Source organism: Sorghum bicolor, chromosome 1, assembly GCF_000003195.3.
Source record: "Sorghum bicolor cultivar BTx623 chromosome 1, Sorghum_bicolor_NCBIv3, whole genome shotgun sequence".
NCBI classification, from domain to species: domain Eukaryota; kingdom Viridiplantae; phylum Streptophyta; class Magnoliopsida; order Poales; family Poaceae; genus Sorghum; species Sorghum bicolor.
Window position 1 is genome coordinate 51,442 of NC_012870.2, and position 19,976 is coordinate 71,417.

A 19,976-nucleotide genomic window follows, 5' to 3' on the forward strand; every position below is an offset into this window, starting at 1 on the left:
CCAATATAAGACTTTCAAGCTATGATATATTTGTCTATTGTGGGTGCTCATAGTAGAGCTAAGTCGTCGTAAGATTTTTGTTCAGCCAAATATAGCAATCACACAGTAACACTTCAGGACATCAAAACACTAGCCATGGAAAAGGATTAAAAGGAGGCTAGAAAGGTCTATCTACTGTCCTACAATAACCAAACCGAACACGGTGGACTACGTCGGCCGTAAGGTTGTCACCATCTAAGACTATCATAACTATTTATAGGGTTGGGTGCAATCTTATATAACCTACAGGCTAGACACCACGTCTATACTATCGATTACTACTCTAATCATGTACGATATTTAGAGCACCCGAGGCGAGCGGAGATCCTATGCAAAGGCATGACAACTATACTAAGCGTACAAATGAAAAACATAAAATTAAATAGAGAATATAATATATTAAAGCATAAGTCTTACAAACAAAGATATATCTGACCTTTATAAATTTCTCTAGAACTAGAGCACAGTTGTTGGGTATCATAATCTGAGGTACCCAAAGCAGAAAGCTAAGAACCTCATTCTCCCCTTTTAATAATAAACCAGAAAGGCTAAACAATCATTTCTCGCTTCACCGGAGACCTGATCACTAGGCCTCGGTGAAGCCAAGACCAGCCTATCAGTTCCGCCTCACCCGAGACCTAACCCTCAAGCCTCAGACAAGGCCGAACTATCTCCACCTCACCCGACCCCGGGGCTCGAGCACCTTCTTCCATTGGTGCGCTCGAGACTTTCTATGACGTCATCCACTACAAGACCGTGGTACGGTAGGGTCAAATCCCCACACCCGCGCCCACGCCGTGTAGATCAGGGAATGACAAGGACTATGCTACCCACTCTCGTCCTGTGCTATCTGCTCTCATCATTATGCGTACGGCCGAGACTAGAAACAATGTTCAGATGTCAATTGGGGCTCCTATGGCCACGCATCTGTCAAACTCTAGGGCATGGTCTGCGGGAGAGGAGGCCTCAGAAGTCCACACCGGATATTGAACAGGGGTTGGCACGACCACTATAGGTACAGACGTCCCATCCACATGGTCGGTATGGCTTGGCTCAGAGGCTACAGGAACATGTGCGCCCATACGACGACTACGACTAGCTATAGCACAAGGAATAGAGAGCCACTCCACCACCGTACGACGCCATACCTCATCCTCGCCTCGGATCAAAGTCATAGCACCATAACACATACACATGTATCTACTGTCTCCCCTTGTGAGCTATAAAAGGAGGAGGCAGGATCCCATTCAAGGGGAAGACCACAACAAGCCATAGACACACACAAAGACATCCACTGGAAAGCAAGAGCATGCTGCCACTCGTGTTAACCTTCTCACTCACGGTGTCGAGATCTGGAATTGATTCTCTCTCTCTCACACATAGCTTGTAACCCCTACTACAAGCACCTCGATGCTGGATAATACAAGATCTCCACACCTCACTAGATGTAGGGCATTTTTGACCTGAACCAATATAAATCGCCTATGTTCTTCCTGTACCACTATCTTGGAGGGATCGAGTCTATTAGTTTGTTTAAAAAATAATGGTTGAAAGTATTGTTTGTTGATTTATTGTGAGAGAGAAATACTATTGAACGATTGATAGATTAAACGAGAAAGCTCGAGCGAACAGCTTTGATAAGGTTGGAGCGGGTGTGGCGGATTTGCAGGTGCTAGTAGAGTATTTTCTTGGCCGTCGACTGATACTCGGGCCTTGTTTAGTTTTTGCAAAATAGACATTGTAGCAGTTTTATTTATATTTAACAAATATTGTCTAATTATAGACTAACTAGGTTCAAAAGATTCGTTTCATAAATTACAGATTACAGATAAATTGTGTGATTAATTATTTTTTATTTATATTTAATGCTCTATACATGTGCTGTAAAATTCGATGTGTCGGAAAAATAAAATAAATTGCAAATTTTTTTAGGTCCTGGGGTTTGGAGACGCGGCCACGGGCATGCGGGGTATCTTGTACCCGTTGCATCTTTTACTAGCTGGTTTTTGCGTCTGCGCTCGTCCGCGTTCTGCCAGGTGCCAGCAGGAGAAGAGCAGATTTTAGCAGAGCAGCAAGGGTGAAGCTTCGCTCATCGCTATGCAGCCCGTCAAGGTGTACGCCGACCGGCGGTCGCAACCCTCCCGAGCTGTCATCTGTTGGTTTGATCTCCCACCAATATGGCCCAACGGCCTTATTGGGCCTTGTCTCGCGCCCTGATCGGGGGCGCCCAACCCTATATGGTTGGTGGGCCCCCGTCGCACTGCGCTATAAATAAGAGGTGGGGGCCGGCGGCACTGTTCACGAGTTGAACTGTGGCCACTCCTCCCACCGACATCCAAACCCGAGAAAATCCTAATCCGATCTAGGGTGCGCAGCCAGCGGCGGGAATACTCACCGACATCGGATCCACGGCGTCCCGACGTCCGCACCGACACCACCGTCAGCGTCATCGCGGATCTTCATCACCAGCGACGTCATGGCTTCGGGATCGACCTCCGCCGCGCCTGCTGCTCCTTCCGTCGATGGTCTAACCCTATCAACCCGATCTATTTATTCTTTTGCATTTACAGTACTTGTAGTAGATCTCGTATAAGATATGCTTTTGTTGTTTACAAAAGAAAAGATATGTCCCGTCTAGATCTATTACTAGTTGATCCTGTACAGTTTTAATCTATCAATGGTATCAGATCGCCTAACTAGTTAGTGGATCCAGATCGGGATAGAAAGATCACAGAAAAACCAAACCCTAACTCTAGAACAGAGAACAAAAAAAAAAAAAAAAGAAACAGAGATCTACGCCGCAAAGACACCACCGCGGGGCTACTCGACGGTGCCGCGCGCGGCTCCGGCCGCACGCGTGCTCCGGCGAGGGGCGCCGCAGCGGCGCTGCTCCACTTCTTCCTCGGGTCCAGTCGCAAAGGGCGACCACATGCTACTGCTACTCGCTTTTGCGGTATGGTGGCAGAGAGAACAAGAGAGAGAGGGAGAAGGGTAGCAGCCGGAACAGTCCCGGCGGCGCAACCACCGGCGCCGTGGCCTCCATGGCCGCCGACGAGTCGGGTGCTGCCCTGGCGGCGCTGTGCAGGAAGAAAGAGAGCAGAGAGAGAAAATGGAAAACAAAATGAGCTAGGGTTTGAGGGAGCCGGCCGGCTGGGGGCTTTTATACCCACCGATTTTCGCTCTCAGCCGTCGGATCCAAATGGATGGATCAGATTCGCTGCCACCGAATCGGGCCAGAATCGGCCCAGGCGGGGGCGACTTTCCCGGCCCAGGCCCAGGTTGCGGCCTGGGACCGCGGGGCACCTGCGCTCTGCTCCACTCTTGGGCCGTTTTGGCCACTGGGCCGAGACCAGATGACAAAAAAAAAAAAAAAAAAAAACCCGGCCGCTGGGCCGCACAGAGCCGGGCCGCGCGCGCGCCAGCCGCTGCTGGGCCGCGTGGGCCGCGAGTGACGCCAGGCCGAAATGGCCGGTTTTACACAGTAAAATAGCACAGTTTTTTTTTCTTTTTTCTTTTTCTTTTTCCAGAAGCAGTTTTATGCATATTTAATTAAATTTTGCACAGTTTTCATTGCTTTTCTCTGCATAAATTTTGTCCAACGATAATTTTATTCAGAGAACAGTAAGTATTCAGATGTTTCTGAAAAATAGATAAAGAAATTATTAAAGTTTCCGCTGCGTATTTACAGATATTTGTTTCACTATTAAATTCGAACCAACGGGAGAATTTAATTTTGAAAATAGATATGTTTTCCAGATTATTATAATATTGTTATTATTCTGACCAACGTTGATTAATGGCAGTATTATGATGTAATTAAAAGATTATTATGCATTAATTCTATTTCTGCCCAACGGTGATATAGTTTTATTGCATAAACAGTTGTATGTTTTAATTTTGACCAACGTTGATACTAAGGCATACAATTGTGATTATTCATGTTCTCACCCAGAGGTTTGTGTTTCAGGAGCTTACTCGTTGATGACGTTCATCAACACCATTCCACCACTCAAAGGGGACAACTACGTTGAGTGGAGGAAAAAGATCGACATGGCCTTCACCTTTGCTGAGGTGGACTGGGTCCTTGACACAGAGCGTCCCGTCCAGCCCGTGCCACCTGTGCGGGCAACAGATGAGACAGATGATGCATGGCAGAAAAGAGAAAGAGAGTTTGCTCCCATCCAGATGTCTTATGACCTTGAAAAGAAAAAGTGGGAATCAGCAAACAAGAAATGTAAAACGCTTGTACAGAACACGATGGAGTCTCACATATCAGATTCCATTCCAGTAGTAGACAGCGTTAAAGATTACCTAGATACTATAAAGAGGCAGTTTACTGGCTCTACAAAAACGTATGCAACAGAAATGATCAAAGAACTGATCTCACAGAAATATACTGGTGGTGGCACTGGTATTAGAGAGCACATCCTTAGAATGAGTCACTTGGCATCTAAAATCAAAAAGTTCAAGGATCTCACCATCACTGACGCTTTCCTTGTTCATTTGGTTTTTGCGTCGTTGCCAAAAGAATTTGAAACCTTTGTTGTTAACTACAACATGCAACCAGAAACATGGGACTTAGAAAAGACTATTGCTATGTGTGCTCAAGAAGAAGAGAGAATCAAAGCCTCAAATGGTGGTTCAATCAACCATTTGAGGGACAACAAGAAAAAGATTTACCATTCTCCTTCAAAGAACAAGGGAAAGGGCCCTATGCAGCAACAGGGCAAGCCTTCCACCCAGCACCAGGGCCAGCCTACCATGCAGCATCTTCCTCAACAGAACCAGTTTGTAGTGAACCAAAACCAATGTCTCTACTGCAAGAAAGAAGGACACTACAAGAAAAGATGCCCTGATTGGCTACAAATGAAACTCAGATCATGTGGGGTTCAGCTCGACAAGGACGACAACAAGAAGAGAAAGACACATTAGAGTGGCGAATGGAGTCAGAGCAGATGTTGAAGCTGTTGGCGATGTCTCCCTGGAGCTTGCTAGTGGCTTCACACTTTTACTTAGAGATGTCCTTTATGTTCCTTCGCTTCAGAGAAATTTGATTAGTGTTTCACGTTTGGACGATGATAATTTTGCTTGTCATTTTGGTGATGGCAAGTGCCAGATTTATTGTAATAATGACTGTGTTGGTGTTGCATTCCAACAACAAGATCTTTATTTATTATCGCTTCGTGAAACAGTGAATTCCGTATGTGATGCTACAGAAAACACGTCCTTGTCTCAGAGTGAGAATAGAAAAAGAAAGCGAACTCAAGATGTATCGTCGAAATTATGGCATTGTCGTTTAGGCCACATTTCGAGGGGGAGAATAGAGATATTAGTAAAGAATGAAATTCTTCCTCCACTTGAGTTCTCAGAATTAGATCAATGCATAGACTGCATTAAAGGAAAATTTGCAAAGAAAATTAAAAAGAATGCCAAAAGAAGCACTGGGATTTTAGAAATAATCCACACGGACATCTGTGGACCGTTTCCTGTGAAAAGTATGGATGGCTATGACTCGTTCATAACATTCACAGATGATTACTCCCGATTTGGGTATATTTATCCAATTAAAGAAAGAACAGAGGCATTAGATAAGTTCAAGATATTTAAGGCTGAAGTTGAAAATCAGCACAACTTAAAGATTAAGATAGTCAGATCCGACCGTGGAGGGGAGTACTATGGTCGGCACACCCCTTATGGCCAAGTTCCTGGACCTTTTGCAAAGTTCTTACAGGAGCATGGCATAGTAGCCCAGTATTCTACACCGGGCGAGCCTCAGCAGAATGGAGTAGCTGAAAGACGCAACCGTACCCTGATGGATATGGTGCGAAGTATGATTAGTTACTCTACATTACCACTAAGTTTGTGGATGGAGGCATTAAAAAACCGCCATTCACATTCTAAACGGAGTTCCCAGTAAATCGGTGCCTAAAACACCGTACGAGTTGTGGACAGGAAGAGTTCCCTCGCTAAGCCACTTGCGTGTGTGGGGGAGCCCAGCTGAGGCTAAAGTATTTAACCCAAACATTGGAAAGCTAGATCCCAAAACAGTCAGTTGCCATTTCATTGGCTACCCAGAAAAATCAAAGGGTTATCGTTTCTACTGTCCAGACAGATATACAAAGTTTGTAGAAACGAGACACGCCGTATTTCTAGAGGATGAGCTGATCAGGGGGAGCGTGGTAGCTCGAAAGATTGATCTTGAAGAGAAGCGGGTGTATGCACCCACTCCGATGATTCAAGAGCCATTTTTTGAATTACCCATAGTGAATGCACCAACAGTGCCCGACACTGTGATGCCAGAAACAATTGCTCACTCTCCTGTGGCAACAACAGATGAAAATGAGGAACCTGTCCTTCAGGAGCCCATAGAAGAACCAGTTGCCACAGGCGAGGGGGAGCAACAACAGCCCCAACCAGATCAAGTGCCAACTGTGGAGGCACCGAGAAGATCTCAAAGAATCAGAAGGTCAGCTATCCCAGATGACTATGAAGTTTTTAACACAGAGGAATTTCATATGGAGGGTGATCCCACCTCATATGATGAGGCCATGAGAAGCGCCAACTCACAGAAGTGGCTAGAAGCTATGATAGAAGAGATGAAATCCATGAACTCCAATGGAGTTTGGGATTTAGAAGAAATTCCTAAAGGAGCCAAAACAGTAGGCTGTAAATGGGTCTACAAAACCAAGTATGACTCCCAAGGGAACGTAGAAAGATTTAAAGCGCGACTTGTGGCAAAAGGCTTTACGCAAAGAGAAGGGATTGATTACAATGAGACTTTTTCTCCAGTCTCATGTAAGGATTCCTTCAGGATCATAATGGCTCTAGTAGCACATTATGATTTAGAATTACATCAGATGGATGTTAAGACGGCTTTCCTACATGGGGATTTGGAGGAAAATGTTTACATGGCACAACCGAAAGGTTTTGTCATGGAAGGAAAAGAGCGAATGGGATGCCGCCTAAAGAAATCCATTTATGGATTAAAACAAGCTTCAAGACAGTGGTATTTGAAGTTTGATGAGACCATAAGAAGTTTTGGGTTTAAACAGAATGTAGAGGACAACTGTGTTTATGCAAAGTTTAAGAATGGGAAGTACATCTTCCTAATCTTGTATGTGGATGATATCCTACTCGCAAGTAGCGATGTCGGTCTACTGCAGGAAACAAAGAAATTCTTGTCCTCGAAATTTGACATGAAAGATCTTGGTGAAGCATCATATGTTTTGGGCATAGAGATTCACCGAGATAGAACGAAGGGGGTATTGGGATTATCACAGAAAGCATATATAGAAAAAGTTCTAGAGAGATACAATATGCACAAATGTAGTGCATCACCTGCACCGATAGTCAAGGGCGACAGATATGGGGATTTTCAGTGTCCCAAGAATGAGTATGAGCTCAACCAGATGAGATCAGTTCCATATGCTTCGGCTGTTGGAAGTTTACAGTACGCTCAAGTATGTACTCGCCCTGACTTAGCTTTTGTTACCGGGTTGCTTGGCAGATTTCAGAGTAATCCAGGTGTGGAACACTGGAAATTAGTAAAGAAGGTCTTGCGTTATTTGCAAGGAACAAAGAGCCTCATGCTTACATACAAGAGATCAGATTCCCTACAGATAGTAGGATATTCAGATTCAGATTATGCGGGAGATAACAGAAAGTCCACGTCAGGCTATGTATTTACTCTCGCAAATGGAGCCATATCGTGGAAAAGCAAATTACAGACGGTCACTACATCGTCCACAATGTATGCCGAATTTGTAGCATGTTTTGAGGCGTCGGGGCAGGTGAACTGGTTAAAGAAGTTCATACCCGGTTTGAGAGTGGTTGATAACATCTCTAAACCACTACAGTTATACTGCGATAATAATCCAGCAGTAGAATATGCACACAACAATAGGTCAAGTGGTGCTGCCAAACACATTGACATAAAGTACTATGTTGTGAAAGATAAGATCCGGGATCATGTCATAAAGCTTGAGCATATAAGCACTGAAAAGATGCTTGCGGATCCGCTTACCAAAGGCTTACCACCCAGCGTGTTTAGAGAACACGTAGCCGGCATGGGTTTAAGGGAAAGCCTATGACTCCTGGACAAAGAGGCCCAAAGAATAACAGAATTTGTTTCAGATCAGAGAAGTGTATTCGTAGCTGTCAAGTCTATCGGCGATAGACCGTGATGATGACGCAGTTCTATGCACTAATTTGTGATGAAATAAATAAGGTAAAAGAGTTTGAAAAGAAAGAATACAGACAAAGAATAGAGTGAGATCAAGGGGGAGAATGTTGGTTTGATCTCCCACCAATATGGCCCAACGGCCTTATTGGGCCTTGTCTCGCGCCCTGATCGGGGGCGCCCAACCCTATATGGTTGGTGGGCCCCCGTCGCACTGCGCTATAAATAAGAGGTGGGGGCCGGCGGCACTGTTCACGAGTTGAACTGTGGCCACTCCTCCCACCGACATCCAAACCCGAGAAAATCCTAATCCGATCTAGGGTGCGCAGCCAGCGGCGGGAATACTCACCGACATCGGATCCACGGCGTCCCGACGTCCGCACCGACACCACCGTCAGCGTCATCGCGGATCTTCATCACCAGCGACGTCATGGCTTCGGGATCGACCTCCGCCGCGCCTGCTGCTCCTTCCGTCGATGGTCTAACCCTATCAACCCGATCTATTTATTCTTTTGCATTTACAGTACTTGTAGTAGATCTCGTATAAGATATGCTTTTGTTGTTTACAAAAGAAAAGATATGTCCCGTCTAGATCTATTACTAGTTGATCCTGTACAGTTTTAATCTATCATCATCATCTTCTGCAGGTAGGAGTATTGCTGTGGTTCCGTTCCGTTCATCCGGCCGCCGATTATTCATGTCCGCCACCGTCTTGCAGGGTGAACCAGATCGATTTCGAGGAGGTCACGGTGGATCTGTTCAAGTCTCAGCACCTCACCCCCGAATTCAGAAGTACCATCCTCAGACCCTTTCCTGACACTCCCCCCTCCCCTCCCCTCCCCTCTTTTCTGATAGGTAGAGATGAGAGAGGGAGAGTTCTTTTGCCTTTCTCAAATTCAGCGGCAGTTCTGTGTAATAATACGTAATATTTCGTATTTTCCTATGTGCTTTCCATTGCTGTACGGTCTTGCTTGCTTGGTTGACTGTGGGTAAATCATGAACCTCATCTCATTAGTATTTGCAATGTTTCTCCATGTATGCTGATACGCTTTTGCTCTTCTTTCAGAAGTAAACCCCATGGGACAGGTACCTGCAATTGTTGATGGAAGATTCAAACTATTTGAAAGGTATACCCTTTCAAATCTTACACCAACTCTCTTGATTTATTATTTGCTGAACAACCACATACAGAGAGTCAGAGACTCAGTGTGTTTTACTTGACTCTGGCTAAAAGGTCTTTAGATATTAAATTAGAAGCAGAGGCATTTTTATTTACAAGATTGAATAGGAACCACACAACTATCTGATGCCTAAAAGGAAATTTCTAGACCTTCCAATAAATCTGTTTAATTACTTATGATATAATTAGGGTCACAAGGAAATTTCTAGACCTTCCAATAAATCTGTTTAATTACTTAATGATATAATTAGTGTCACAAGGAAATTTCTAGACCTTCCAATAAATCTTTTTAATTACTTAATGATATAATTAGGATCACCCGGTTATATTACTATATTCTGTTATATGCAATTATTTTTGTACATCCTAGTTGTAGCTATGATACTTGATGTTGAAAGTTTTCCCTTTGTGGCAGTCATGCTATTTTGAGGTATCTTGCATCGGTGTTCCCTGGAGTATCAGATCACTGGTGCGTTACATATTAGTAGTGACACTAAAGCTTTATTATTTCCACAAGTGTTGCTTTATCTTTTTTATTTATAGGAATATTATGTCTTTTTATCGTCATTGTGTTACATAATAGTAATGACACTGAGCATGTGTTTGGTTCTTAATGTAGCTATGGCCATTTTATATGTGTCACAAATACTTTTTCTTTGTTGGAGTCTTTTAACCACTGGATCGTTCAAGTTAAATGCTGAGTACAATAATTAATTAGTAACATTTTAGATTAGATACCACTAAGGTTCGAACTAAGAGAGGAGAACAATATAGTGACATCTCAATTATAGGTTCCTACCCGTCGAGTGTAATCTCTCTCTCTCTCTCTCTGCGCACACATTAAATGTTAAACAGTGTTGTGAAAACTCAAAGGTACCACGCCCCTCCCTCCAATGCCCTCTTCTCCCTTTCCAATGAATCTAAACCTATAACAGGGGATAATGTGCAAAGCATATTGTTTTGTGGAGGGTGACTATTTCAGTGTTGTAAGAAGTGTTAGGCACTATGTGGCAGTAGGGTGCTGTCCAGCACCTAATCCCCAATTGGGTAGTGGTTACTAGGTGCCTAGGCAAGAGGGTGCTGTCTAGATTGCCTAGTGTCAGATTCTCTTGAAATGTTGTGTTTTCATGGCTTTATTGGGACATGATAATGTACTAGTCTGTTGTGATGAGAATTATATCTTCCTTGGTAATTTTATAGTAACTGTGATATCTTTTTTGATATATAGGTATCCTGCTGACTTGTTCACTAGAGCCAAAATTGAGTCAATCTTGGATTGGCATCACACGAATTTGCGTCGTGGTGCAGGTGAGATCCAACATTACTCATGGTTGGTTCCTCTAGGATACTCTGGCGAAATCATTCAATGATGGGCTAGTTCATAATCGGATCATCCCATATTTTCCTTATTTTTGTACCAACCTGGTGCTTATAAGAGACACGTTGATTGCAGACCAGCCCATTCTATTCCTCAAGCTGAACGTGCCACAATTCCTGCAGAACCTTATGCTTGGAGTTGGCATTGAATGCTTATTGACCATTGTTTTCCTCAAAGCAGAACCTTAGATGTGTTTACTAGAGATTATGCCAATTGAGTTTACCTGTTAGTGAAATGGAGCGACGCTTCAAGCAAAACTGTAATAAGAGCATCTACATATTCCTGCAGCTACATAATCACATATATAAATTTGTCTCAACTAATAAGCCCTTTTGATTGTTTGACGTGTGCAGCAACCCTTGTACAGCACACTGCATTGGCTCCCTTTCTTGGTCTTACGACAAGCCCTGAGGCTGTAAAACAAGCAGAGAAACTTCTAATGCAGTCACTGGGGGTGATTGAATCGGTGTGGCTGAAAGGTGATGCAAAGTTCTTGCTAGGTAACCCCCAGCCATCGATTGCAGATCTGAGCCTTGTTTGTGAGATAATGCAATTGGAGGTATGCCTGTTTCCTGCTGTTGCTATCTAGAGTGTTATGAGATTTTTTTTTAACGGCAATGTGGCTTTGCAGATCCTTGGCGATGAGGTCCGTGACCGATTTATGGGAGCTCATGAGAAGATCCTCATCTGGATGGATAACGTGAAGAAAGCCACGAGCCCTCATTTTGAGGAAGTCCACGAGCTCCTTTTCCATGTGAAGGCACGCATGCTGCAAAGCAAGGCTGCCGCATCAAACCAGGCTTTTGAGCCAAGCACAAAGCTCAAAATAGCATCGAAGCTCTGACCAAAGGGGCAAGGGTTGTGCTTGTTCAGTTGTTCTAGGGTTGAACCCTTAAAAGAAGGGGAAACATACTGTTGTAATAAGTATACAGAGTACTCCAGGCCTCCCTCCAGGGAAAGCAGAATAAGCGACAGAACATTGTGGTGCATTTTGTGGACACCCTACCGAATGGGTTATGGAAAGAGAACAAAACTGGACTTGTATAGTTGTATATGAGAATTGGTTATTCATTCACAAATGTACGATTTTTCCTACTACAGCATCTATAGCTGAATGCATATCAATCAGTAAATGGTTGAATCATTATTTACCTGCTTAACATGGTCATGCATCATTTAGGTTTAATAGTAATTATTATTATATCTATTTGGATTTGGAATTTGGACCTATAATGCTTCAGTGCCTTTGAAGCCTTCACCTCAAGTCATCATCGTAACAATACTAATAACAAGAAGCGGCAGCTCATCCTGCCTGTATGAGGATTCATCAATCCTGTCTGTACACAGCACGGACTTATTCCACGGGAACTACTGTTCGTTCCAGCATGACTTCAGTAAACTCTGTAACACCCACCACCCCAAAAATTTATTCCAAGGGAATTTACTATTGTTCTTGGTACAGAGGCGACACAGCCTCCCTCTAGTCTGATGTCTTGAATCTGTGTGAAAACTTTTCCAGGCCGTCCTTGCACTCTTCCATTACCCTCTTCGACTTATCTCCAAGGGTTGCACCAAACGCAGATACACTGCCCTGCACTTCTGCTGATACCATGAGTGCCTTGGAAGCAGCAGAAGCCCCAAACTCGGAACACCACTGCCTTGCATCTGCAGCTTGCTGCTTTAGGCTTGCAATGAAGGACCTCACGTGTTGCATCACCCTCTCCAGCGCACCACGAGACCGCACTTTCATCTCAGCTGACATTGACTTTAGCTTCTCCAGCAAAGATTCTGCCCGGTTGATAACCTCATCAACTGGATGTTCTTTGCCAGCGTTAGCCCATGTGACTCCTGCTGAAGCGTCATCCTGGAGTCCTCCTTCAACAACAACTTTGATTCCTTGACGCTCCCATTGGTTCCGGGCATCCTCAAGGGCTCGTGCATGCTCCCGGGCCTTTTTGGCTTCCTCCTCTGCCCAAGCCCTGGTTAAAGAGGGTGTGTCAATATACATCGGATAGCTGGCATCTCACATAAAAAAATGTGCTCTAACGGAGCCTATTAACTAATATCATGTGGTATGAAATGCAGATAATGAACAGCTAACAGCCTGCAACTGAGGAGTTATCTTGCAGCTGGAATCCAAAAGATATTCCCTCCACTCCAAAATGGAAGCCATTTTAGTTTTATCTGAGTCAAACATCACTAAAGTTGACCAATTTACACAAAACAATTGTGCCCGAATCTACAACATCAAATTAGTTTAATTAAATCAACCATGAAATATGTCTTGATATGGCATTTATTTGGTACTGTAGATGTTACTTTTTCCATAAACTTGGTCAAAGTTAGAAATATTTGACTTAGGACAAAACTAAATCGACCTACATTTGGAAGTGATTGGAACAGAGATAGTAGTTACCATAGACTTAGGGCCATATGTATTTTTTTAGTTCCAAAAGCAGTCATATCTAGCAATCACTAGCAGAATTTTTATAATGTTCTTTGTGATTATGTGATACCCTGGATGTTCTAAGTTTTCAGCATCATCGCTACAGTTAAAAGTCCCAAGAACAAAGTTGAGTGTCCAAAACTCCAAATTATAAGCACTTAAGATATCCAGAATAATAAAAACTTCATCTTAACACTCAGCTAGATGAGAAACCAATAACAACCTTGTCTATACTAGCATGCAGAAATACTATACGACAAAAGAAGGGTTGGGGTTTAGGGTTCAAAACTAAATTTAGTGCAGAGAAATCTCAGATGCCAAGAATTCTTGCCTTGCCAAAGATAGCGCCTTCCTCTCCACTTCAAGCTCATATTGAAGTTGCACAACAGCCAAGTTATCATTCTCAATTTCCTTTTGGAGTTTTTCAATCCTACTCTTCTCAAAGGAGACCTCCACCTTCTTGCTCAGTACATTCTGCAGCTGTTCCTCTACTTCACTCCTCAACTTCAACAGAACTTCCATTTCAGATTCAACAGCAGCTCTGCCCCTGAGCAGAATGTTCTTCTCTTCCTCTCTTTCTTCCCTCAACCTATCCAGCTCCATCCTAGCTTCTTCAGCTAGTTTTTCAAGGGTCTCTACCTTTTCTCTTTCCTCCTTAAGCTCCCTTTCAAACCTTGCATTAAGATCTTTCTCAACCTGAGCAACCAAGGCACCATGTGCATTTACAGCTGCTTCAGCTATTTTCTCTGCCTCAATACGAGCAACCTCCTCCAGAACCACTTCACCAGAATCACCAGTTGAAATTGCTAGGGCAGCTTGTCCCTTCGTCACAGGTTTGTTCGGTTGGAAAAGTCTTGTGAAACCTTCAAGAGAAGAGCTTTAGCGATAACCCTGAATCCACACCAGGAAGATCAATTATGTAAAAGAGCTTACCGAAGGAAAGAGCTGTAATGCTCTGGTCTCCAGCACCTAAGTCAGCGACCAAAGCTGGCCAGGCAGCTGTGTTTATCTTATCGATGTCTATATAGCCAGATACTTTGAACAAACACTGCCCAGAGAGAGAGAGAGAGAGAGAGAGAGAGAGAGAGAGAGAGCATTAACATAAGCATAGACAGCTGATGCCAAGATAGAAATCACAGAATTTAGATGATAAAAATATTTTCTATTTCTTACATTTCTGTCAACTTCAGGCAGTTGCCTCCTATCCAGAACCATTTTCCAACTCACAAGGTCTTGACGTGACAAAGGACTGAAGGGAAGACAACTGATTAGGAATTTGATAGAGCGTATGAGGGAGGCACATACAATTGAAATATCATCACCTCTCGGGGGAAAACAAGATATGATTGTCATGAACATCTTCTGGGATATTCATATCAGATCTTGAAAGCTTGCTAGAAATCAATCCAGCTTCTGCTAGGCCTATGGATATATTGAAATGAACATGAATGACATAACATGACACAATGATGATTCGCTAATCCATACATAAACTTAGCTTCAAGACGTGCCTCACCTTGTATGAAGGGGAAATCAGGATCTTCAGGTGTAACATCATCAAATGCAAGTTCAGTGACATTATCAATATACATTGCTGGATACACTTTCGAGAAAGTGTTCCTGTTTGGAAACCACAAGAATAAGCTGGTTAATAGAATAATCACTTAAGAGACCAAAAACTAAAATCTAACAGCACAAGGCAATAACCTTAAACATATCAAGAATGTGAAGGCATTTGCTCAAATAGGACAAAAGAGAAACGGAACTATACTGCATATTTGCAACAAGTACTTGGGAGGTCAACTGATACAAAGGAATAATATATATGCACCTTGAAAGGCAATTGCTCGCGACTACCAACCATCGAGCATACTCGCGCCGGGTACACAAGTCACCAGCTCGAGCACTGGGTTCGATCACCTTAGAAAATGACAAATTATTAGGCAAAGGAGTTCCATATAGTTTCAAAGATTGTCTATCTAATCAACTCCATTCTTAGTTTACATCATGCAAATGAGATGGCGCAAGATATGAAATGACACTTATCCACAATGGGTGAGTTTCGATTGAGGGAAAAGTTGGATGGGATGAGCCAATGTTTTGTTTGGTTCAATGGATGAGGGATGGATGGGATGAGAATAGTCAACTATTTATCTCTCTTAACTTCAAATAATAACAGTTAATGGTATACAATCAATGGGCAATTAACGCTAATATTTTCATGGTTACTATTAATTTATAACAGAATAGGTTAATTATCATTAACTTCACTCCAATAAATACTAAGTGACAGAAAATAAACTAATTTTCATAATTAACACTAATGTCAATATGGTAACCCATTACTAATTAACAACAAAATAGACTAATTATCACTAATCAGTTATTCAAGATCAAGGTTAGCAAAGGTGGATGGTCTCTGGCCATTTTTTTGCTAACCATCTATCAAAATATTCCCTTGATATGGATTTCCTATCCACCCTGCTCCAGTGCTCCTAAACCAAACACCTCAAGACCGCCATCTCCCATCAAACAAACAAACACATCCAATCCTAAAGGACGTTCAGGTTAAGGCCCAACCCTATGCTCAGCAAACAATATTGGTTCAGGGATAAATAGAGGTTTTTATATATCCTTTATTAGACCATCCAAAAGTTACACACAACAAAAAACTATTCAGAGATCAAGACTAAAATAACAAGAATCATCACCAAACTGAGTGACAGTGACTCCCGAAAGATACCTTTAGAATCTGCAGTGCAGCTATAGCATTTTCCTGGGTTGGGTCAACAGAAGCTGGAACCACAATCTGCCCCACGGGCACCTGTGAAGCAGTGGATACTATAGATGGGGCAGGAATTCCAGGAGAAGAAAAATATTGGTCAGGTGGTGTGGACTTGAATGGTTTGTTTTGGTTTTCTAATTCACTTTCTCTTTCATACAGATCTTCTACTATAGTTTCCTCCCCATCTCCTGGCTCACTAGTCCCTGTAGCCATAGATAACTCATTTGATCCAAGTGGATGCATCTCTTCGGCACTTACATGTTCCATATAATCAGGCAATCCGGATGGAGAAAATTCATCTTTGTCATGAGTTTGTGGGTTCTGCTCGACACCTTTGTCTTCTGGGTGAAATGCAGCAGCAACGGCACTGTCAGCGATATCTTGGATGAGCACAACACCATCTGAATCTAGCACCATTGCATCTGAAGTTAAAGTTTCATCCAAATGCTCGTTTTCTGGCAAAGCCATTTTGAGATCTGATGTTTCTTCTACGTTAGGAATTCCCTCCGAGGGGTCTGCAGCATCAAGTGTGCTAGATGGTGCAAAAGAAACCTGAGCATATTCTGATGAGATGGGCAGAGGAGGTGATGCTGGATTTTGATTACCATCGGATGCAATGAGATTGTCAAACTGCTGCACTTCTTCACCGACAAGATGATTACCGTTAGTAACAGGTTCAGTGTTCTGCAACGGGTGCCCCACTTCATGTTCAGCTTGCACCCCAGGAACCTCCTCGTTTGACTGTAGAAGAGGCGCCAGGAATTCATCTGTACTTTTTGTTTCATCAAGGCTGTCATTGTTTTCCTCCCAATCCGTTGGTAAGGAAGCTTGGGCATCTTCTTCCCTGACACTGATAGCATCATCCTCTTTGTGGGAGTGATAATCAGAGTAAGATTCCGTGGCAGCAGTCTCTGCAGGCAAGTTTTGCATTTTTGCTGCATAGAGAAGCGACAGAAAGCAGGAGAATGAGCAGGATAGGGAGGCTTTGGTTGTCAGAGATGGAATGAAAATGTAGGATGTTTTTGCTAGGTATAGGGGTTCGTAGAAAGGGAAGGGAAGAGATAAATACCAGCTGCGTGGTTGCCACTGCTTCTGATGGAGACGGCAGCAAAGGTAAGGCCGGCGAGGAAGAAAAAGGCAGCAAGTCCAGGTCCTAGAAGTCCTGAGGAGGAGCTACCATATCCGAGTGTCAGCAAACCACAGGAGGATCTATCATCAGTAATAAACTTAGTTGAAATTCGATTAAAATTAGGCAAATTGGGGTGCAAGTCCTGCATGCCTAGATTGGATTGGCATCAATCAACTCAAAGGTTTAGGTAGCTAGATAGTTAGTAAGGATAAGGAGGAGCAGAAGATGGATGATGGATGGAGTGAGTCTCACCTCCTGCTGGGCCGAACCCTAGAGTAGATTTGTCGGCGCCGTCATCGGCACTATCGGAGGACCAGCCAGCGAAGGAGTTGGGCGGGGACGAGCCGGGACCGGGAGACGCTCGGACGGGGCGCAGGCGCAGGCGCGGGGTGGAGAGCAGGAGGAGGACCCGAGCAGGGAGTGGAGCAGGGGCCGAGCGGCGAAGAAGGTGGAGCTGGAGACAGCATGCCATCTTGGCCGGGTAGGCAGCGACAGGGGCCGGCATCTTGCTCTTATTTGTGGCCGGGTGCCGGGAGGATGGCAAGCTGAGAAGAGAGGCGCGTGGCGGCGGCGGCGGCGGCGGCGGCGGTGGTGCTGTTTCGGCTCCTTTTTCTCTGCTCGGCTGCCTGGCCGTGGCCGGAGCAGGAGGACGACGACGACTCCCCGGCGTATAATATGAAGAGATAGATAGATAGGGTGTGAGCTGAGCACCCACCAACTTAAGACTACTCCTGCGGTCCAAGTCCTTCTGTCTCTTTTTTTTAAAAAAAAAATGATTTGAGGATGTCCTAGTCCTACTAATCTACTCTATTTTTTTTTAGAATTTAGTCTTTTTCTTTTGAAGAAAATCAACATTTAGAACCTGTACGATATAAACTCAGTTTTGGATCTAGGGATCGACGCCGTGAATCAAGGCGTCGAGATTACTTCCTAGCCTAGCCCAGCATGCCGCCTGCATGGCTGCTAACATTGGCAGAGAGCTCGACGCCATAGATCACGCGTCGAGCACGATGTCGTACATCACGGCGTCGACCCTGGATTCAAAGACCAACGACCAACTTTCTCTAACTAGGCGTGTTTCATTTGTTCTTCATCCCTCCTAGATTGTTCCTCTCCCCAACCCGACCAACAAATTTGAATCCACTTCGACCATCAAAACTTCGATTTGAACCATAGATCTTCAAGAGGAAGGTCTTACTTTTTGACACAATGATTTGTCCTGTAGTAGGTGTATTTTTTTACTCTTAGTTACACCGTTAATAGTTTTTTGAAGGGATTATTAATACTTCTATTATGCAATCGTAGGATGCCACGACATGGAAAAGGTAGGTAACCTTTGCATATGTTTCAATATTATTCATTCAATGTTGCCCATCAAGTGGTAAACCCTAGGTTTAGGTTTAAACGTTAATTGCTTTCATTTATTAGAATAAAATTGTTTGAGTAGCTATGGCCGAACGATCAGATGTCCTTATGCCCCAAAGCCTCTCCCTAGGGGTGTTCCATTACATATGTGCTTCTATGGTGATCCTTGCAAGGTAGACATTTCTAAAGACGAGAAAACCTATTGGCAGAGGTATTAGATGTGTTCCAATTTTGCATAGGAGCCTACACCAAAACAGTGCCGCAGTAACTTTATTGTGAGAAAAAAAAATCTATTGTGCATTGAGTATTTTGTGTCATATGAAGCATGATTGAATTGTTCTATAACTTAATGCAGACCCCTCCACCATTGTGTGATTTTGAGCAGTGGATCGACATTGAGATTAAGGAGTTTGACAAGCGTCTTCTACAAGGCCTAAAGGAGTGAGATGCGGAGCGTGCGAAGATATTAGAGAAGAGACGCAGAGAGGAGGCTCTACACAAGGAGCACAAGGAAGAGGAGAAAAGAAGACATGTTGTTGTGTACAGGGAGGAGAGGGAGAAGAAGCTTGAGCGTGTGCGTCAAGCGAAGGTAGTGATGGAGGAGAATCCTGATTGCCAGAGGAAGGGAAAGTGGTCTCGTTGCACTCAGTAGTTACATGACCTGCTAGTTCTATGTTTGGTTCATGAACAATATTGTTTACTGCTGGACTTTGCAATATTTTACCATGTAATGCACTTTAGGAATGTGTTATTTTGTTGTCATGTAAAATGTTACTGAACCTATCACATTTGTTAATGGTTTCGTTATTACTAGTCATTATATTGAGTTGAATATTGCAGAGGCAATGAAATGAGTCAAAGTAGTTCAAATAGAAGTTAACGAACTAGCAGACTACATAACTCATAGCACACAACACATGTAATGGCATGTCAAAACATGCACCAAACTAGAGTACAAAGGTCCTGGACTAAACCTAACATGCATTAGGTAATTTAAGCAATTAACAAGCACATGAAATGACATGCGAGATGAGTTCAATTTGACCTAGTAGTGTGGCCATATAGCAAACTGTGTTGCACCTTCTCCATAGTATCCTCCCATTGTTGGTGGTGGGGTGGTGGTGGTGGTGAAGGAGGTCCCTTGTTCTTGTTCTTGTGATTAGGATAGGTGCAGTATGAATCATTGCATAGTGTGTTTTGTGAATCGATAGCATTGTTGTTGTTGTCCTCTTCGTCGTCCTTGCAGCTGCTGCTAACTTCCCTTTCTAAATCGAAGATATGGTCCTACAGGTAGTAGATGTTCTCTACATGCGGATGAATATGTCTAGGATCCACCCACCTGGTGAACCCACATTTTTCTTTTGACAAAAATGACTGCAATAAGTATGTCATATAAGCTTTAGTACAAGAGAGTAACATATTGAAGGTTGAACTAGTAATATGACTTACCCATGCTCGCGGGCATTTGAAGAAAC

The 19,976-nt window shown here is 43.4% G+C and overlaps 2 protein-coding genes across 3 annotated transcripts; one reads left to right on the forward strand and one right to left on the reverse strand.

The window, feature by feature from the left end:
• On the forward strand, positions 2,014-11,876 carry LOC8059547 (glutathione S-transferase T1). Of its 2 annotated transcripts, XM_021450934.1 has the most exons (8): positions 2,019-2,188; positions 8,850-8,865; positions 8,937-9,010; positions 9,285-9,345; positions 9,814-9,867; positions 10,627-10,706; positions 11,130-11,335; positions 11,408-11,876. In XM_021450934.1, exons 1-8 carry the CDS (start codon positions 2,137-2,139, stop codon positions 11,618-11,620), a joined length of 756 nt encoding a protein of 251 aa, XP_021306609.1. In that variant the 5' UTR covers positions 2,019-2,136; the 3' UTR covers positions 11,621-11,876. The 2 variants fall into 2 exon arrangements, with proteins under 2 accessions (XP_021306611.1, XP_021306609.1); XM_021450936.1 differs by lacking the exon at positions 9,814-9,867 and having other exon boundaries at positions 2,014-2,188.
• Positions 12,037-17,860, reverse strand: LOC8059227. The gene is made up of 10 exons (XM_002466006.2): positions 17,389-17,860; positions 17,077-17,169; positions 15,966-16,942; positions 15,054-15,142; positions 14,739-14,842; positions 14,545-14,644; positions 14,396-14,471; positions 14,156-14,270; positions 13,554-14,085; positions 12,037-12,755 (listed from the first exon to the last, which is right to left on the reverse strand). Exons 1-10 carry the CDS (start codon positions 17,639-17,641, stop codon positions 12,257-12,259), a joined length of 2,838 nt encoding a protein of 945 aa, XP_002466051.1. The 5' UTR covers positions 17,642-17,860; the 3' UTR covers positions 12,037-12,256.

Coding starts and splice junctions, on each gene's coding strand:
- LOC8059547 (XM_021450934.1), top strand. CDS start 2,137: ATGCAGCCCGTCAAGGTGTACGCCGACCGGCGGTCGCAACCCTCCCGA. Junction 9,868..10,626: donor CCTGGAGTATCAGATCACTG/GTGCGTTACATA, acceptor TTTGATATATAG/GTATCCTGCTGACTTGTTCA. Junction 11,336..11,407: donor GTGAGATAATGCAATTGGAG/GTATGCCTGTTT, acceptor GTGGCTTTGCAG/ATCCTTGGCGATGAGGTCCG.
- LOC8059227 (XM_002466006.2), bottom strand. CDS start 17,641: ATGCCGGCCCCTGTCGCTGCCTACCCGGCCAAGATGGCATGCTGTCTC. Junction 14,645..14,738: donor TGATTTCCCCTTCATACAAG/GTGAGGCACGTC, acceptor ATATATCCATAG/GCCTAGCAGAAGCTGGATTG. Junction 14,472..14,544: donor ATCTTGTTTTCCCCCGAGAG/GTGATGATATTT, acceptor TCTTCCCTTCAG/TCCTTTGTCACGTCAAGACC.